The sequence below is a fragment of the Etheostoma spectabile genome, chromosome 14 (genome assembly GCF_008692095.1).
Source record: "Etheostoma spectabile isolate EspeVRDwgs_2016 chromosome 14, UIUC_Espe_1.0, whole genome shotgun sequence".
NCBI lineage: Eukaryota > Metazoa > Chordata > Actinopteri > Perciformes > Percidae > Etheostoma > Etheostoma spectabile.
Window position 1 is genome coordinate 7,010,135 of NC_045746.1, and position 19,334 is coordinate 7,029,468.

The following is a 19,334-nucleotide window of genomic DNA, read 5'->3' on the forward strand; positions in this document are numbered from 1 at the left end:
GAACTTGTTCCCACAATGCTTCAGGCTTGTCTAAATGTACATTGGCAAATTTCAAACGCTGATGTTTGTGGTGAGGACGTGGAAGAGGTTTTCTTCTGATGACTCTTCCATGAAGACCATATTTGTAAGTATCTCTTAATAGTGGAATGGTGTAGCACAACTCCAGTGTCTGCCAGGTCTTTCTGGATGGATTGTGCAGTCAAACGTGGGTTTGGACTTGCTTTTCTCACAATCCTGCGAGCGGGTCTGTCTGATGTTTTTCTTGGTCTTCCAGATCTTGCTTTAAATTCCATTGTTCCTAATGACGGCCCTTTCTTAATTACATTCGAACAGAGGATACTGGCATCTGAAAACGCTTTGCTATCTTCTTATAGCCTTCTCCTACTTTGTGAGCGTCAACTATTTTCAGTTTCAGTTTTCTAGACAGCTGCTTAGAAGAACCCATGGTGCTGATTGTTGGGGCAAGGTCAGATGAGTCTGGGCATTTAAAACCTTAAGATTGACATCACCTGGTCTTTCCAGATGATGATTGAGAACAATCCATGACACTGCCAGGTCTCAGCTTTCCAAAAGGGGCGGTGCATGCTAGAAACTCTGCAGGGTGCCCAACCTTTTGCAGATGCCATTTTTTTGTGTTCTGTTATTTTGAAAGTGTTAATAATGGAAATAAAATCTAACTTTTTGTGACATATTATACGAATGTCTGATCTGTCATTTCATGCCTTTTGGAGATTTGCCATCTTTTCTTGGCTTCTTAATGCACATTAATACACATTTTTACCTTGGGTGCCCAAACTTTCGAACCCCACTGTCGTTTGGAGCTGTAATTGTTTTTGATGAGTTGTATAGAATCTACCTGACATTTTGGGCGCATGTCAAATAGATTATCCCCGGTTCTAACCAAGTTTCTGTTCTGATGAATAACCAAAAAATGCCCATGTGTTTATATTTCTCTGGTCACTGAAAATCTTTATTATCACATATTCCACAAGGCTAATTTCAGCCTCTCTTAAATTGATCTTGTTCTGTGTGGACATACAGATGAGCTGTATGCACAGAAACTCAAGTACAAAGCCATCAGTGAGGAACTGGACCACGCCCTCAACGACATGACCTCTATGTAAGTACTGCTATGTGTCCTTTACAGAGCCTGCCTTTACATTGACTGCTCTGATGATGGGCCACCATTTATTTTTTTACTTTTGAACAGATCTGTATTTTTGAAGGTTAAGCACCTAATTGGAGCTGCATTATATGAACACTTGAATGAAATGTATCATCATGTAGGTAAAAGACTCTCTGGAGTCAACTCGTCATATGTCACTACACAGAAAAACAAATAATGTTTAGCTCCGGTTTGATTTGAGCCATGAAATCCACCATATGTTTATCAGTTATCTGTCCTTATGCAGCAAGAGAAGTGTTTCAGTGTGTGCAGATGCCTTCATTCCGCTAAAAAAGGACATTATGTGCCACTGACAGGTTATTTGGAGTACAGCAGTTCAATTGTTAATTTTCATTTATTCCATAAAACCACGACATCATATATAATTTTAAACTCAGACCCTATTAGGTTGAATTGAGTTGTTGAATAGTGAATAGAAAAATGTCATTGATACTAACACAGCACGAAAACATTTAAAATATTTTGTTTTCACTGGAGATGGACAGACAAATTTATTTTTGGAGTTCTCAAGCATCCTTAGATAAATGGACAAATGCATTGCAAGCGACAGGCATTTGTTAAGGTGTTGCTCTCTTGGGGAAACAGCTCCGGGTTTGGGTGACAGACGAGGACTGAAAAACTCAGCCATGACAAACAAACAATCATCAGAGAAACCCCGGCTGACACGTTGTGTTGCTTGCATTGCTGAGGCGTGGTTAGTTGAAAAAAAAAACACTTCACCACCTTCTCTTGCTTTTTGTATTTTCAGCTAACCACCCAGAAGCTCCGGCACCCTGTCGGGCTGTGGTTCCACTGCTCAACATCATCTCTTGGCTCCGTCTATCCTCATTCCTCAACTGGTGAACTGTTGAAATGTGCATCTCTTGTTCTTTGTTTTTAGCCCTTTCTCAACGTATCTGCTGAACCTGCTGCTTTTCAGTTGTCTTCAAATAGCAATTGTTCATTGTATGTTCTCTGTTTACGGATGTTGGTCTGATTTCACTCTTCATTGTCCTTCTGTATCAACTCTGTTCTGTAGCAGAGTTCAACCAGAGAGAAGAAAGCTTGACTTCATGCATTTGTGTCTGAGACTCTTTTTGTTCTACACAGTGTGTGTGTGTGTGTTTGGGGGGAATGGTTGCTAATTGAAATAAAAGGTTTATTTAATAAGGCTTGGGTTAGTAAAAATGGTTCGGAGCCTGAGGTGATCTCCAGCGAGCTTACAGACTGCTTGGAAAACATTCAGAGATGCCAGGAAACTGCATGGGGCCCCAGGAAGTCGGGGGGGGGCTGACAAACTTTACACCACAGCAATGTCTCAAAATGCTGCTATCAGCGGCCGCAACCCCCCTCCCACTTAAACTCACACATGGCTTTTTTCATTTACATATCAGTAGGAAACCTCCCTGAAGGGACCCCATGTCCTACCGATCGAAGCATGATAGAGTTGGTTTAGAAACGTAAATCATAAAGACCACGCAACGTCACAGTACATTGTCTGTTATTTTTGTGTCCGGTCACAGCAAAGCATCCCACAGCAACCCATAAGACTGATACGCTACACGAGAAGATATGCTGATCACACTGGAACAATATGCTTGGCATTACGTTGTGCAGTCATGTAAGAACCCCCTGACTACAGTCTTATTCCATCCCAAAAGAGAAATTTGTCTGCCAACTTTAAGCAACAGAGACCATTTGTTTAGTCAGCAAGCCAACTTCAACTAACGTTAGCTCTCTAGAGACCGTCAGGGAGGTCCAATGGTCTCAATAACTACCACACATATTTACGCCAAACTGCTTTGCTAGCTGAATCTTGTTATAACTAAGATATCTGCTACAAAAAGTTACGTAATGTTAAGTAATGTCATGTAGCCTTAACTAAAGCCGTTTATTCTTTCACGTATGTGGCTAACACTAGTAAACCTAGGTATAGGCTCCAGGGGAGTACAGCAGCCTCTAATGTTAACACATTAAACACATGTATCAACAATAGACCAAAAACAAGGTGTGTAAATAGGCTATATAAAGCTTCATAGACTTGTGCACATAGGACCAGCTGTAGCTTGTAGCGGCATTCTCTCTCTGAGTTCATGTACATCCATTGGTCTCCGCTCTGTTTCAGTACCATGGACAGCGCTGCCTTCATTACTACAGCTTAACAAAATGCCTACAGTTAAACTGGCAACTTTGAAGGAGTTTAAACACCTTGGGGTCTTGTTCACGAGTGAGGGGACCATGGAGCAGGAGATTGGTTGGAGAATTGGAACAGCGGGGGTGGTATCACATTCAGTTTATCGCACCGTTGTTGCGAAAAGAGAGCTGAGCCTGACGGCAAAGCTCTTTATCTACCGGTCAGTGTTCGCTCCCACCCTCACCTATGGTCATGAAGGCTGGGTCATGACTAAAAGAACGAGATCCAGGGTACAAGCGGCCAAAATAGGATTCCTCAGGAGTGGGGCTGGCGTCTCCCTTAGAGATAGGATGAGAAGCTCAGTCATCCGAGAGGAGCGCAGAGTAGAGCCGCTGCTCCTTTGTGTCAAAAGGAGCCAATTGAGGTGGTTCGGGCATCTGGTAAGGATACCTCCCTAGAGAGGTGTTCCAGGTACGTCCAGCTGGGAGGAGGCCTCAAGGAAGACCCAGGACTAGGTGGAGGGTGTGACATGTAGCATGGGAAGGAGGACCAAAACGCAGGTTGGCAGGCAAAGAAGGGACATTTTCATTGAAGAAGAAAAAACAGAAGCAATCCACAAGGGACTAAACTGTTCAATACTCCCAGGGAAAATCCAAAACGCAAAAATCCACAGGGGTCCAGGGGAAAAAAGGGTAAGGAAAAGACAGGACTAACATACAGGGAAGAACTTCCGGGAAATGGCAGCAAGACGAGGTACCAACAAGCAGACGAATTAGAACGATCTGCCAAGAGACAAGGGAAGCACAGACATTAAATACACGAGGTAACGAGAGGCAGGTGACAAGAGGACAGGGAATCAGGTGGGAAACATTAGGTAATCACTAGAGCAGGTAGACACAGGTAGTAAACCTAGAGGCAAGACTAGACAGAAAATAGACTTCAAAATAAAACAGGAAACAGAACAAGCAGACACACAGGGGAACACAAACCAGAGATAACCACACAAGACAAACTAAGAAACAAACATGAGGCAAAAAAGGGAAAAGTAATCCCAACAAAATCCCAAACCATGACAGGGGGATTATATCTCCAACCTGACCTGGGAACGCCGCGGGATTCCCCAGTCGGAGCTGGTTAATGTGGCTCAGGAAAGGGAAGTTTGGGGTTCCCTGTTGGGGCTGCTACCCCCGTGACCTGATACCGGATGAAGATGAAAATGGAACTTAGCCCACACGCCAAACCAGCTGATAACACAGTAGCATTATTTCTTACCTTATTCCAGTAAAGTTGCAGCCTCCTTGTTTGCTTATTGAACTTTTAAAATCAATGCTTTGTCATAACAGGAGAGCTGAAAAGACCTCTTACTTTGCCCTATTTTTTGCACTAAATAATCTTAGGTTTTAATAAATCAATCTTAGATGTTGACCTGCCCAGCTGTTTAATTCTAAGTTTCTTCTTGTAAGGATGACTTTAAAATGGCGTTGCCAAAATCAGGTCGACATATTAGCATTGTCTGCCATCATGTACAGTTTGCTGGCTGGCTAGTTCCCCCCTACAACACTAGCCTAGCCTACTAGCCTAGCCTAAGTCCTGTTGGCCTGCAGTGTTCTCCACCACGTACCGCTTCAGGTGTGTAGGGACTTGGAGTACTCTTATTTGGCGGAGGAGCTGCTGGTTCTGATACGTCAGGTGGGCCGCCAGTGCAGTCCGCCCAAATGGCTTCAAACTCCGAGTCACCCCTGAGCTTCTCCATGCAATCCAAAGCCCTTTTAACAAGCTTCACTCCAGTGTAGAAGTCTGATTTTCTATCCTGCAACACCTTGTTGGTAGGACTGTCCCATAGAGTTCCGAGGTGTACAAGCTGTCTCTACTTTTACTCATCACTGTTTACGTATAAGCCTTATCATTTCATTTTGAATGTTGTGTAGCCTTTTTCGGGATAGTGCTGCATGCTTTTGCTAAGATGGGTTTCTCCTCAGTGTGTAGCCTTCTTCATCATTGCCAGAAACAGTCCACTTCCCTGTCTTCTCCTGAATCCACAGCATCTAAAGTCCCCCTGAGCAGCTGCCGGTACAACACAAGGAACTGAATTACGTCCACGATCACATTTAAATACAGCTGATTCCTTGCCAATTGCCACTCATTAACAACCGGGGTGAAGTTAGTTTAATATTTGACATTCGTCGGTTTTTGGGGATGTTCCCTTTAATAGCTCTATGTCAATGCTTCAATTTCAGTTTCAGGGTATGTTGGAGAGCTTATCAAGACAGATGTTTCAATTTTAGTTAACACAAAATCCCAATGAAATGACAATGCAATTTAGAGTGAAAAGAACTAAATGTTTGTCCAATGCAGCCGTCTCTAGTGATGGTCAAATGAAGCTTTGTGAACCACTGTCTTTATTTTCTGAGCTAGATGGCGCTCACTGTTCAACAAAGGGTTGGAAACGCACTGAACTGGCATTCCTTTGACCTTTTCCTTTCAACAGGGAGTGCCATCTAGTGAGCTCAGAAAATAAAAAAACAGTAGTTTGCAAATCTTCATTTGACCATCAGTACCCGTCACTACACTGTGGGCAAAATGATTAGGCAAGTTCTATTCCTGAGGATTTATTGTATTGTAACAAATGCATTGCTATCAGTCAATCAGAAATGTTAATAAACCTCAAATCAGAATATTTAACAAAGGAAACGTGAGTTTTGGTTTTCTCAGGAGAATATCTGTGTGCAAAATGTTTCCCCATGTTCACCAATAATTGGTGTGCAGAATTATTATGCAACTAAATGGAAAAACTAAAATTTTCCCATCTCACTTGTTTATTTTAATTTCTTTGAGTAGGTAAAACTCAAGATGTAAAAAATAAACACTATTGACATTTCAAGAAATATTGAAAAACAAATCTTTAAGATATTTCTTGGCCCAGTCTTGATGTTTCAACTTATGAGTGTTGTTAAGTGGTGGTTGTGTTTCAGCCTTTCTTACCTGGGCCACGTCTCTCAGCACTGAACACCTTGTACTTCTGGACACTCCAGGTAGGTTGCATTTCTGGAATATGGCGGCACTGGAGGTTACTGGGTTCCTGGTAACGTCACGTTTAATTCTTCTCAAGTCTCTAGCATTTAATATGCGTCTTTTTTTTTCTCCACACGTTTCTTGCGACCCTGTTGACTATATGCAACCAAACGTTTGATTGCTCGGTGATCATGCCTCAATATCTTTGCTACTTCAAGAGTGCTGCATCCTTCTGTAAGGCGATTTACAATTTTTGACTTTTCAGAGTCTGTTAAATCTCTTTTTTTGCCCATTTTGTCTGAGGTGAAGAAGCTGCCTAATAATTATGCACACCTTGATATATTGTGTTGATCACTTTAGGCCCCACCCTCCCTCATTAAATAAATACACATCACCTGATATTGTTTAAATCAAATTAGCATTTGGGTTTCTATAGCTTGGAATTGGAAAAAATGCATGAAAATGACAATAAGGTCAAAAATACTCACTTGCCTAATTGTGCACGCACAAACATGGCAGAATCACTGCAATAGCAGGGACGTTAAAGGGAAAATTCCATTTTTTTCAACTTGGACCCTATTTTCCTATGTTTTTGTCTAAGTGACAGATGGGAACAACAATCTATAACATCGGTCCAGTACCTCCACAAAAATGCTTGTTTTCCGCTGACATGCTCAGATTAATATTCTTAGTGTCTGACAACATTATGGAAAGGATTTCTAAGGAGGTCGGACTTTCTGTTATAGCGTACGATCCTTTAGTTAAATGTAAAAACATCTGCGAGAGTGGACAGAAAATAAATTAAATTATGAAAAGCCGTTTTGGCTTGTCTTTCCACGTTTCCAACCATTAAAACTCTAGTTTTGGTTTAAATAAACACTGACTAAAGATTTCAACACAAATTAACTGCTGGGAAAGTTGTGAGAGGATGTCTGAGACATATTACAGGTGAATTGATATCAATATGTTAACAAATTAAAAGGATAACATTTAAATTTTACAGACAATAGGTCACTGATGATGATGCAAAGGTGTTTGCTAAAAACTTTCAAACTTAACAGCTGTGGAAATTGAGAGAAGATGTTAGTTGAAAAAAATGGAAGTTTCCCTTTAATGTCCCTGCCATTGCAATGATTCTGCCATGTTTATCATCAGACAGTAACCTTCAAAATCTGTTCTCGTTAAGTTACAAAAACTGACAGACACAGCTTTAGAAAAACCCAGCTAGTTTTTATTAATTCCTCTTGTTGTTCAACACCTGGCTATAAACTCCAAATCTGAATTCAGTTCCACAATTACAAAACCACAACAGGAGTAATTGTTCTGTAACCATCTGCAAATGTTACGGAATGGCCAGCCATGATCACAAAGAGAAGCACACGGTACTGTTGTTGCTGCTGCTCTTCTTCCTGATCATGTGTCTGGATCACGCTGCCTTTTCGATCAAATCACAACACTTTCAACCCCAATATGGGTTATTAAGCTTTTCAGAGATCCTGTGCCCCCGTGCCCCCTCCCGCCCTCCCCCCAGCTCTTGATGAATCCCAGCTCAGTTCTTCTTGGCCTTCGGCGAGTCGTACTTCCTCTTGCTGGAGTACCACAGGAGCAGCGGGATGCCGATGGAGGGCAGGGTCATCACACCGAACGCAGCCCAGTCCAGCTGCAACAGACGCATGGGACATTTCATTTTATTATTCATGTTCTGTGTGCAATGAGAGTAGAATGTTCAGAAAAGAAAAGAAAAAAATTACTTAATTATCATGGTTCTAATGATAATGATTAATTATCATGGTTCCGGTTTTGGACGTGTTTTGATTCAACACTGCGGTCATTGTAGAGGTCTGTGCAGTACTTAATGCAGCATTCCAGCATCCAGAACTACAAATGTAGCTCCAAAAGAAGCTGGAGGCAGCAAAAAAAAAAACACGGTTGGCTAAACTACTTAAATACGGCGGGACACCCCCGTCTGTTGCTAGCGATGATGACGCAGTGATTAGTGACAATTCTCTCCGACCAATCAGGAGTCTGCAGGTTTTCACGTCCCCTTTTGGTATCGCCTCAGCTTGCTTGGAACCTCGACAGAGGTGGTACTAAAAAAAAAGTATCTGTTAGCAGGTACCAGGGACTTTTTTGTAATGGAAAACCAAAAGAGGAGAGTAGAGTTGAGACGAGTTGAGCAGGTACCATGCAGTGGAAAAAGGCCTTAATTGTTACTGCTCCACTCTGCTGTTGTTTTGAACATCCTAGTTTTATACAGTCTATGGTGAAAACTCAGCGTAAAGCACGGTGAGGCAAATTTAGGTTTTTTTAAAGTGTGTTGCAAACATAGGCCTGTGACAACTGCTACAGTCAACCTGGGTTTAACCTTGGTTGAGCCATCGTGTGAAGGGGGTATTACAGTGGAACACTTACATAGTGGGGGGAGAACCGGCGGTCAAACTCGCGCTGAGCCAGAATGCCTCCCTGGCCGGGGGCGCTGGTGTAGCCCACCTGCAAGAGGGACACACACACACACACACCTGATTCAGCTTTAATACACCACACACTTTAACCGCTCCCACCATCAAGATAAAGGGCTTTTACCACGACTTGTCCTCCCTCCTGGGCCAGGTAGCTGACAGAGGCAGAGGTGAAGTTAAAGTAGCCCGCCTTCAGGGGGCGCAGCACCACTGTGTGAGAAACATTGCTGGCTCTGAAAGTTCAACAGTTAAATCTGACAACTGGAAAATGATAAAGAGTCCATGTATGCAGATCTGAAAACAATACAAAATGGAAAAAACCTCATGACCTCTAGACTTTTGTTACATCAGAGAGCTATGCTAGACACTTTAGAGCTCAACAATGGTTTGAAAGTGTTCTGTGTGACAATGCGCTAACGTGTTTGGCTCTTTTCATGTGTGTGCTGTATGTTCATTCACACACACAGTGTGTTGCCTGCTCTGATCTCTGCCAAATGAACACACTTTTACCTTACTTTTACCTTTTCTTTGCAGAACTCTCCCCATCACTTTTACAGTGTTGTAGGTACAGCAGTCTGTGATGTCGGTATGTCATTTAAACTTTTTTTTTTTTACTCCATGCTCAGTTCTCCCTGTTTTTCCATATGTGGCAGTGCTGCTAACAGCAATGTTTGACAATAGAGTGAATCAGTGTCAGTGTGGAGCCCTGAATCAGCACACAATGTCCCATTAAACTTCATTACTGACTCCATCCTACAGCAGCAGCAACAACTACTGCAGGCTGAGAGGACCGACGACAAGAAATTTCAGTTCAAGGATACGGTGCAATCCTGTCCCATTTGACGTTCAACATTCCTGAAACGATTCCAAAGTCTTCAGGGGGAAAAGAATCATCCGACAGCTCCACCTCCAGAGCAGCACTGTAGAGACAGACAGAGAGAGGCCATTCAGATCCATTACATTTCATTTAACTGACCCTTTTACCCAAAGTGATAACATTAATTCATTCAACCATGAAGTAGGGCTGGGCAATATATCAATATCATGATCTAAGACTAGATATCGTCTTAGATTTTGGATATCGTAATATGGCATAAGTCTTTTCCTGGTTTTAAAGGCTGCATTACAGTAAAGGGATGTCATTTTCTGAACATATTATTTACCTTGACCCACTTAGTCATATCTACATTACTTATGATTGTTTTATTAAAAATCTCATTGTGTAAATATTTTGCGAAATCACCAATAGTCAACACTACAATATTGTTGCAGTATCAATATCGAGGTATTTGGTCAAAGATATCGTGGTATTTGATTTTCTCCATTTCGCCCAGCCCTACCATGAAGGAACAAACTCCGTCCGCAAAAATAAAATAAAAGTACATTAGCAACAAACTAAAAAGAGACACATGAAAGTGCAACGGTTAAGTGCTGTTTTTTTTTCTTAACCAACGTGCAGTCAGAAATGGTGAGTTTTTACTTTGCCACGCGGAAGAAGTGTAGACATTCAGCTGTCCTGATGTCAACAGGGAGTTCATCCCATCAATTAGGAGCCAGCCATCCATACAGCTCTTTAGCCATCGTTTCATCTCAAGTTTACCGTATGAACAATGTTTCCAGAACTCACCTAGATAAATTACAGCTATAGTACTATATTTGTCACATTCTGCAAACATTCCACATGTTTCCAGCTGTTGAGGGCTTCCTGACTGGCCTGTCCTGGACAAACACAAGCATCTCTAAAACAACACAATGTGTCCCCAAAATTCAGGTCCTTATAAGCTCCCAACAACTCTACAAGAAGTGGAGCCTCCCCTTGACTCGACGACTGGGCCTTTGCAGACAGTCAGAACCATTGGCTACATGGTGTTGGAACAGCAGTTCCATATCAGAACACTCAAATTAAATCACAATTAAAAGTGACATGAACAGCTGTTAGCATGGCTGCTAAAAGAGAAACCTAGGCAGACAAGCCAGCTCAAAAGTTTCTCCTTGATGTTGGTTGCCTCCTCACTAGGCCTCTGATTCAAATCGTGAGGTGCCAAGAGATTCCCACCCCAAGAGGAAAAAACGCAGCAGGCCTTTGGCAAAAAGTTGATACCGACTCAACTTTAGTAGAAAATCCACCCTGTGTCCCGCTGCCATGGTCAGTCCTGTACACGTGGATTGGACTTGGTGTGTTTTGAGTCTGTGTTTCTGTAGTCCCGTACAGAAAACAGGAAACATCATCTCTGCCACAAGAAAGTTTTAAAACACCAAAAACAAGCTCTGAACTGCCTGGGGGTTTGTGTAATAGCGGAACGCCTCTTTTCCTTACTTGTGCTTTGTTGGGGGGGGCTTTGAGAACACAACAGGACATCAAACAAATGGGCCCTTTCACTGACACTCCTGCAAGGCCCCAGCTGACAAGGTCAATGCATGCAGTTTTAATATCCCAGTCCCATGCAGTTAGCCCAGTCTGTGACGCTCATAATCACAGCGATTTGCACATTATGCTAATGTATTTCAATTATTGCAGATAAACAGCTTTCACGTGCCGTCTCACCATTATTGTGTATGCGTGTTGGGACAGCTCTGCGCAGACCGTTGTTTTGTTTGATTCACAGTTTATCACAGAGAGAGAGAGAGAGAGAGAAGCTGGAGCAGAGCACTGAGTCTGACCTGGAGCCCACATTGTAGAGGTTGTACTGCAGGGTGAGGTCTCGGCCCTCCACAGCATAGCGGTTCAACAGGGACTTGGAGGCCAGCAGGCGGGCTCCCTCTTCTCCGGAGCCCAGGCCCAACACAGCCAGGAGCAGAAACACGGGAAGCACCATCTTCTTCTTCATCATCATCATCATCTGCAAAGGAGACAGCAAATCTGACAGCTCACATACTGGCTAGATCAGCGCAGCCACCCAACTGTGACCTGAACAAGGCTCAATCTCTACTTTAATGAAGCTAGCAGCATTTACATAAACTAAAGCAGAAAACATGTTTATGGAACAAAGCACTGATTATGTCCCCAGCTAACAGTTAGCTGTAAAGCGAACAGAGGTTTCCAGATAATTTTAATTAAAACTTTATTTACAAATTGTTCTAAAAGTTGAAAGCATTCCCCAATAGATGAATTCATGTGTTTGACATTTGTAGCTCACTCTAACGTCCAAGTGCTCGACACTGTTCCTGACGCTTACGTGGACAAGACGAGACATATCGTTAGGGCTGGCTAGCTAGCTAGCTAGCTAGCTAGCTATGTGACTCCCAGAGAGAGAGAGCTAACAGTTAACGCTAACGTTACACTATACAACAGCGTACTCACCATTCAAACTGTGCCAGTCATGTTCATGTATCTCATTCTCAAATAGTAAGTTAAAAATGAGTGTAGTTTGTACAGTTAAAAGAAATAAGGGAACAGACCTGTACCGTCCACTGGTGCTCTTCCAATCTCGGATATTGAAGGACTGAATACGCATGCTCAGAAGGGTAAAGCTGCTGTTTGCATGACGTGTCCTAGACATAGACAGTTAAAGAAGTCGTGTCCCCCACATCCATGCATGTACCGAGCAGCGCAGCGCCCCTGGTGGCTGGGGGCGGTGTTTCCTTTGACTGCAGGGTCCCCCCCCTTTCCGGTTGACAGTACAGAATTGGATTATCACAAACGTTTTAAAGGTTTACTACTACTTTCTCTCCAACTACTTTCACCCAAATACTACTTTATGTCTTCCAATTCAACTTGGTTTCTAGGAGACTGTTCGGTATTTTTGGAATAGACCACGGGAGGAAAATAGGGGGGGATTATTTCTTACTAACTTTGTTAAGGGAAGGGTCATCCAACTTTTTTAAGTCTAGGGGAGAGGGTCACCCGACTTTTGTACACATGAAAACAGCAACATTTCAAACTGGCTTGTTTGGTGCATATTTTTCCATGTAGGCCTACTGTATGTCCAAGAATTTGAGCTTTGTAGAGATCCACATAAAAAACACAAAACTGCTTTGCTAGTTCCCTCGTGTATTCTTCAGCATGATTGTCGTAGGCCTACTGTTTAGTTTAATATATTATAGGTGGATGTATAAAAAGCAACTCAGCAAGAATATTTTAATGGTAAACTCAAGATATCTGGTGCAGCCTGTCCAACAGATTTGTAGTGTAATATTAAGAGTGTTTGCCAAACTGAACCATATTCAGCCACTAGATGGAGACAAAAAACCTTTTTCAGGTACAGTACAGTTCCATTTGACAGATTTAAAGACTCTAGCCTGCTGGACATGTGAGGAAGATGAAGGGACACTATGTAGCCTACTGTGGACAATCCAACAACGGATCCACTGTTATACTAATGTTACAGGCCTGCAGTCTGTATGCTGTCTAAAACCTAACATTGTTTCACTATATTTTATTTATTATGATTTGTTTGAAGGACTGGACAAAGACAGCAATAGCCTAATTATTGGACAAAACATTTTTAAGAACGGGAATTCCCACGAAAAGCTTCCTTTTCATGACTGGGCGACAGGTTTATTTTAATTCTAGGTTTGGGACACTGGTGAAGTTATGTTTGTATTTGTATTTTCAAAATAAAAGTTGAAAATGGTAATACAGATTTAGGCTGTACATTTTAATCAGGAACAATAACATTTTATTGTCCAGTGAGGCTCCAATACTGAATCATCCTACACCTCAAGCATCCTTTGGTTACTGATGAGCTAGTGCGCAGGCGCAATAGGACTTCTTTCTAAGAACTGCGGAGCAGCAGAAGAGCGTGCAGCTGCTGTCAGGTGGGCGGAGCTCCTCCAGGTGTGCACCGCTGGATAGGCATGTATAAAGCACAGCAGCCGCACCTCAGTCAAAACACTGTCTCTGACAGCAGCTCTCAGGTCAGTTAAGTCAGCCAGAACCCAGTCCCTGACAGCAGCTCTCAGATCAGATAAGTCAGCCAGAACCCAGTCCCTGACAGCAGCTCTCAGATCAGATAAGTCAGCCAGAACCCGGTCCCTGACAGAAGCTCTCAGACCAGATCAGGTGGAACCCTGTCCGTCCCTGACAGCAGCTCTCATATCAGATCAGGTGGAACCCTGTCCGTCCCAGACAACAATTCTCAGATCCGTCATGCTGGGTCCTGCCAGCAGACTCCAGCTGCTCGCGCTCCTCGCGCTCCTGCTGCTGCTGAGCACGCGCAGCTCAGCTGTTCACAACGCCGCCACAGAGTCCGGACACTATGGGCAGGTCCAGGACACCCAGGACGAGCCGGCGGAGGAAGACTCGAACCGGGCGAGGCACGGCGGGAGGCAGCTCGGGGACGCTGTGCGGAACGGTGAGTACAGCACTTTAACGGTTGTCTAAGCGGATGTCGTGCTCAGTAAAGCTTGACCCATATTTTCAAAATGAGTGGGTCGATTATGTTATTGTCTCTCAGGGCGGTGGTGTGTGGAAGGAGCAGCAGCTGGAGTTTCCTCTTGTTTGGTTTTAGAAGTGAAATTTGTTCTTAATTTCAAATTTTTCAAATAGGCCTAGTGATTAAGCATTTAACAATTCAACATCCCTGATAGCCTATTGTAACATGACCAACATCCTTACAGCTAGCATCAGGATTTAAAAGTTAGAGAGAAAGCCGGCTTCCACTGCATATTGGGACTTTGGCAGAAAGAAAGAAAGAAAGAAAGAAGGAAAGAAAGAAAGAAATGCATTTGCATTGTAAGTCACCTACCAGCTGCTATCTACCCATCCTTTCATTGCGTATTTGTGTCACAATATTAAACCAGCTCTGTACTGTTCATAATCAAACTTGAAACAAACATGAAATGAAAAGGCCACTGGTGCACCAGAGGCATCTGCTGTCCACACAGCCATGTATTTCTTATTAAAATACCAAGTAAATACAGGGCCAGTATCGCAGATAATAATAGGCCTGATAATAATAATCCATTTAATTTAAAGGCGCCTTTATACTCAAGGACGCAGTACAGGGTATACATACATAAGACATTTAGATAACCGATACTTTGTAATAATTAAGGTGGACGATTCATCAAATTGCTAAATCAATTGCGAATTGTGAATGCAGTTTCATGACCTTCAAGTGTTATACCCCGCAGTGCTCTGCTTCGCCCTGCTATATCCTCTGTTCCCTGTTATGCCCTGAAGTGCCCTGTTACACCCTGCTACACCCTGCAGGGCCCTTATAAGCCCTGCTACACCCTGTAACACCCTGCAGTGCCCTTATACGCCCTGCTACACCCTGTAACACCCTGCAGTGCCCTTATCCGCCCTGCTACACCCTGCAGTGCCCTTATACGCCCTGCTACACCCTGTAACACCCTGCAGTGCCCTTATAAGCCCTGCTACACCCTGTAACACCCTGCAGTACCCTTATCCGCCCTGCTACACCCTGTAACACCCTGCAGTGCCCTTATCCGCCCTGCTACACCCTGTAACACCCTGCAGTGCCCTTATCCGCCCTGCTACACCCTGTACCTGCACTAAATGCTTGCTCTTGGGGGAATCCCTGGAATTGTTGGGTTTTTGTAAATTATAGTGTGGCCTAGACTTATTATCTGTAAAGGGTCTGGAGATAACTATTGCTGTGATTTGATGCTATAAATAAAATTGAAATGACTTGATTTAGCAGAGAGTCACCAGCGGTTTGGGTCTAGCTTATAGGGATCAGACCTCCGGTGCTGGGTCTAATGTTCTAATGTTAGCTGCTGCTGCTGGTAGCTAGCAGCTAGCCCCCAGCCCTGTGATCATAGGTTGTGACCTGGGTCCCTGGTGCTGACGGACTCTGGTCCATCTAGTGTTACCCGCACTAGCTAAGCTGGGAATCCAACAAATCTGCCGCGCTTGTGTTTTATTCATATTTCCTTTTGCAGAAAGTGATATGCTGTGATGCACTGATGCCAGGCGGGCTTGCTAGTTGCTTTTAGTCTGAGTCTGTGAGATAACCAAACTTCCTTTGAATATAACTGTTTTCTAGTGATTTAATTTTTGTTATATGAAATACAAAAGGAAAATCAAAGCATGTTTTAAATTGCTCTCATTCCATTTTGACAATGAAAAGTAACAACGCCTTGTATTTCACTTTCAAATTTTGTATTTTAAAATGAAAATACCCGTTTTATGAAAGAAAAATGGAATGACCAAAAGATACACCGACCCAAAGTGTGCCTGCCCTGCGCTGTGACGGGAGCATCACACAGTCACAGACAGCCAGGTCGCCTCTTTGATGAAACCATGTACCCCTGACTGCAGACTGGAGAGAAACTACAACTAAAGTATCAATCTCATTACAATCGATTCACCCACCACTAGTGCTTGTATGTTCTTTCTTTATTCTTGGCAAGTAAACAAAGAAATCCCAGCTTGCACTGCCATAGAGACTCCAGGTGCATGCTGGTTGTACCTGCTGCCGAAGAGCCTCCAGGTGCATGCTGGTCCTACCTGTTCAAATTTTAACAAAGTAAATATCTACAATAATTAAATCATTACAAGCCATTTACAATGATGTGTAAGATATAGGACAAAATGCACAGTAGCTTTTCAAGGTGCTTTACAAGTTGCATAAAATAATCTGAACACGATTAGAAAGAAAATGCAATAGAGATCTTTCATTAAAATTTCAAATCCAAATACCACTCCATAAATTGTTACCACTCATCCTAATACAACACATCTAACATCAAGACATTGTGTCTGCAGAGGAAAGCTTACAATGCCAGTCACAGGTATTTATCAGCTCCAGCTCCAGCAGTGATGGAAACCGGATACCCGATAGACATACCCTGTCACCCATACACTGTCTGAACCAGTTGCCAAAATTGGTTTGTATTCAGTTATATAATACTTCACAGCATACAGCTCTGAGGAGAGGCTCCCTATCAACTTACTTACATAATTTGGTTTGTACAGTTAACTACAGGGATTTACATCACTTACCAACATTATTGTTTTTAATGCTTCATTTGATTAAACAGCCGCTAACAATACATGTTTGTAAGATCCTTATTGTAAAATAACTTTACCCGTGGGTTTGCATTTGGTGCCTGGAAGTAACATTAGACAACTTTCCAACTAACGTTAGGTAGCACCAATCAACTTGATAATAACAGAATAGCTGTTTCCACCATGTCTTTGGGCTGTGCTCGTTGCTAAGGCTATGCTGGGAGGAGAGAGGACACTTCATTTCATAATATAGCATACTGGGATATAATGCAGTAGGGCTCTCAGTCATTCTGTATTGCTTTGAAATATCTATTCTCCTGTAGATCATTTTTTCACATTGAATGGTATGTGCTGAGTCAGTCAACAAAAATGAATGCATGACCTACTCCTTCCTCCTCCTTTATTCAAAAGAGTAATCTCTCACTCCTCAAGCCTAAACCTAAACAATCCGATCAACAAAGGCAACAAGTACTAGCCAATCACAGACTAGGGATATTGATTAGCGTACAGTAGCCGATGTGCGCTACTCTGGGTTTCCACAGGCAGCTTCGGAGCGATTCAATTCATTCTCTACTTGCCCGTCCACATGACCAGAAAAAGTCTGCAGCTGTCCGTGGACGCTGAAGATAGCCTATGTTTGAGTCTGTCTCTACCACATCCATCTGCAAGATTGTCACCTGCCTGGCACACTCTGTGTGTAGGACAGTCAATTTGACCCACCACAAAAAAGACCTCGAAAGAGAGTTTATTTGGGAAGTTAGGATGCTTGTGTAACACAATTTCCCTGTCTTAACTTTAAGTAGGAGCATTGACTTAGGAACTGTTCCGCCATAATGTTTTTTTCCTATATCAGGTCTTAACCCATTATTACAATGGTTACCAAAAAGTTTGGATATGATGTGTAAGTTACAGTAAGACGTATCTGTAATGCGGCCTGTGAACACATGGAGAAGCATTCGTATATCTAACTGAGTTTTCATGTCTCAGGCCCAGAGCAGAGCCAGGTGGGCTGCAGGGAGCTGAGGTCCACCAAGTACATTTCCGATGGCCAGTGCACCAGCGTCAACCCTATCAAGGAGCTGGTGTGTGCTGGGGAGTGTCTGCCGTCCCACCTGCTGCCAAACTGGATTGGGGGCGGGGCTTACACTGGGAGGCACTGGAGCCGCCGCGACTCCCAGGAGTGGCGCTGCGTCATTGACCGGACCAGGAGCCAGCGGATCCGGCTGCAGTGCCAGGATGGCAGCTCCAGGACCTACAAGATCACGGTGGTGACCTCCTGCAAGTGCAAGCGCTACTCCAGACAGCAGAATGACTCAGGACACAAGGACACATCTGTCCACAGTGGGAAAGAGAGGAAACATCAGAGGAAGGCTGCACTGCCAGAGGACACGGCCGCAAGGCAGTCTGACAACTAACAAATATTTAAGAGCTAGGCCAGATAGAGGTCAAAGTCAATAGTGTGTAGTGTATCTCTAAAACGTAGATTATTGTGACATAGAAAAAAGATTTAGTTCAGTTTAATAGAAAGAAATACAGATGGGGGGAGGGGGATTATGGTACTGGCCAAACACAGCAGTGAGCAAGTGTTAGTGAGTCTTCATCTGGCACTAAAGGTGATGTAGTCAGGGCAGCTAGTTCATGTAAAAAATAATCCAAAACAATAACCAATTACATAGTTAAAGGCTCAACAGATGTTGGATGGAAGACATGTAAAACATAATGTTGCCATAATTAATAAAAGTTCCAAATGTGAAGTTAGACTTACTGTATATAGCAGTCTGTAGTGTGAATGTAATGTACAATATGTGCAGGGTAAAGTTTTATGGGTTTTTAAGAGTGAATAGTATGTAATTTATTTTTGTACCAGAACAATTGAAGTTCTTTTTTTTATATTAATGTTGTTGAAATAAATAGTAATAATAAACGAAAAAGGAAATTGTTGACAGGGCTGTGTTTGTGACATAATGCTGCAGGCGGAGAGGAACTCCCTGACAACAGAGGCATTAGTCTGAGATGAAACAGAGGCCAGACTTTGTTTTATTGTGAAGGGGATCCCTTCCCCTCGGGGCGCCTGGGGCTTGTTCCAGCTGCATGTTAACACGTGTTATTGTTCCGTCGATGTTTTTTTCTCTCTGAAAGCTGTGGGCTGAGGGACGCAGTGAATAGAATCACCTGCTCTGGATGACAACAGGATGTTTAACTTGTCTTACCTGCAGAGGGAAAAAGAATTGCCTGTGGGCAGAGACGGAGGTAAAGTGTAGCAATGTTAATTAGCAGCTGGGGAAACAGCAGGATGTGTGTTGTTCGTTGCCAGAAAATAATTGCTGAAGGTGAAAATAAATACATTTACCCAAATACTCTTGACTTAAAGCTTTCATTCTGCTTCAAATGGAAACATTGAGCATGGCGGCTGTAGTTTTAATAAATAGCGTGTGACGTTGAAATAGCTGAACAAACTGATACCATTGACATCATTGACATTCAGGCAGAAACCGTGAGTGGTGAGGAAAACTTTCTTTTAGGGAGAAACCTCGGACCCGGGCTCTCGGTAGGCGGTGTCTGCCGGTGCCGGTTGGGGGTGTGATGAACAGTGGCAGTTATAGCCACAATAAAGATAATGGGACTTTGACTAGAAATAGTAGTTGC

General features: G+C 43.0%; 3 protein-coding genes and 1 long non-coding RNA gene across 7 annotated transcripts in view; 2 read left to right on the forward strand and 2 right to left on the reverse strand.

Moving 5' to 3' along the window:
* The window catches only part of LOC116702105 (tropomyosin alpha-3 chain), an 18,063-nt gene extending 15,822 nt beyond the window's left edge, over positions 1-2,241 (forward strand). Inside the window, exons 9-10 of the mRNA XM_032536257.1 lie at positions 1,042-1,120; positions 1,935-2,241. Of these exons, the coding sequence (XP_032392148.1) occupies positions 1,042-1,120; positions 1,935-1,938 (83 nt within the window). The 3' untranslated portion in view covers positions 1,939-2,241. The remainder of the gene's footprint in view (positions 1-1,041; positions 1,121-1,934) is intronic.
* The window catches only part of LOC116702147 (uncharacterized), a 9,378-nt gene extending 2,086 nt beyond the window's left edge, over positions 1-7,292 (reverse strand). Inside the window, exons 1-2 of the long non-coding RNA XR_004335080.1 lie at positions 7,192-7,292; positions 2,757-2,762 (exon numbers count right to left, since the gene is read on the reverse strand). This is a non-coding gene — a long non-coding RNA (uncharacterized LOC116702147). The remainder of the gene's footprint in view (positions 1-2,756; positions 2,763-7,191) is intronic.
* Positions 7,293-7,520: 228 nt separating this feature from the next.
* Positions 7,521-12,419, reverse strand: ssr2 (signal sequence receptor, beta). Of its 4 annotated transcripts, none has more exons than XM_032536267.1 (6): positions 12,170-12,419; positions 11,432-11,610; positions 9,592-9,690; positions 8,895-9,003; positions 8,724-8,801; positions 7,521-7,971 (listed from the first exon to the last, which is right to left on the reverse strand). In XM_032536267.1, exons 2-6 carry the CDS (start codon positions 11,608-11,610, stop codon positions 7,861-7,863), a joined length of 576 nt encoding a protein of 191 aa, XP_032392158.1. In that variant the 5' UTR covers positions 12,170-12,419; the 3' UTR covers positions 7,521-7,860. The 4 variants fall into 4 exon arrangements, with proteins under 4 accessions (XP_032392158.1, XP_032392160.1, XP_032392159.1 ...); XM_032536269.1 differs by having other exon boundaries at positions 12,176-12,275; XM_032536268.1 differs by having other exon boundaries at positions 12,173-12,251.
* A 1,143-nt stretch (positions 12,420-13,562) lies between these two features.
* LOC116702111 (sclerostin domain-containing protein 1) lies at positions 13,563-19,014 on the forward strand. The gene is made up of 2 exons (XM_032536265.1): positions 13,563-14,064; positions 17,676-19,014. Exons 1-2 carry the CDS (start codon positions 13,860-13,862, stop codon positions 18,101-18,103), a joined length of 633 nt encoding a protein of 210 aa, XP_032392156.1. The 5' UTR covers positions 13,563-13,859; the 3' UTR covers positions 18,104-19,014.
* The last annotated feature ends 320 nt before the right edge of the window (positions 19,015-19,334 follow it).

Excerpts from the sequence above, each read along its gene's own strand:
- ssr2 (XM_032536267.1), bottom strand. The coding sequence starts at position 11,610 with ATGATGATGATGATGAAGAAGAAGATGGTGCTTCCCGTGTTTCTGCTC. Across the intron at positions 9,691-11,431 it reads CTCTACAATGTGGGCTCCAG|TGCTGCTCTGGAGGTGGAGC; the intron begins GTCAGACTCAGT and ends CTGTCTCTACAG. Across the intron at positions 7,972-8,723 it reads GCCGGTTCTCCCCCCACTAT|CTGGACTGGGCTGCGTTCGG; the intron begins GTAAGTGTTCCA and ends CGTCTGTTGCAG.
- LOC116702111 (XM_032536265.1), top strand. The coding sequence starts at position 13,860 with ATGCTGGGTCCTGCCAGCAGACTCCAGCTGCTCGCGCTCCTCGCGCTC. Across the intron at positions 14,065-17,675 it reads CGGGGACGCTGTGCGGAACG|GCCCAGAGCAGAGCCAGGTG; the intron begins GTGAGTACAGCA and ends TTCATGTCTCAG.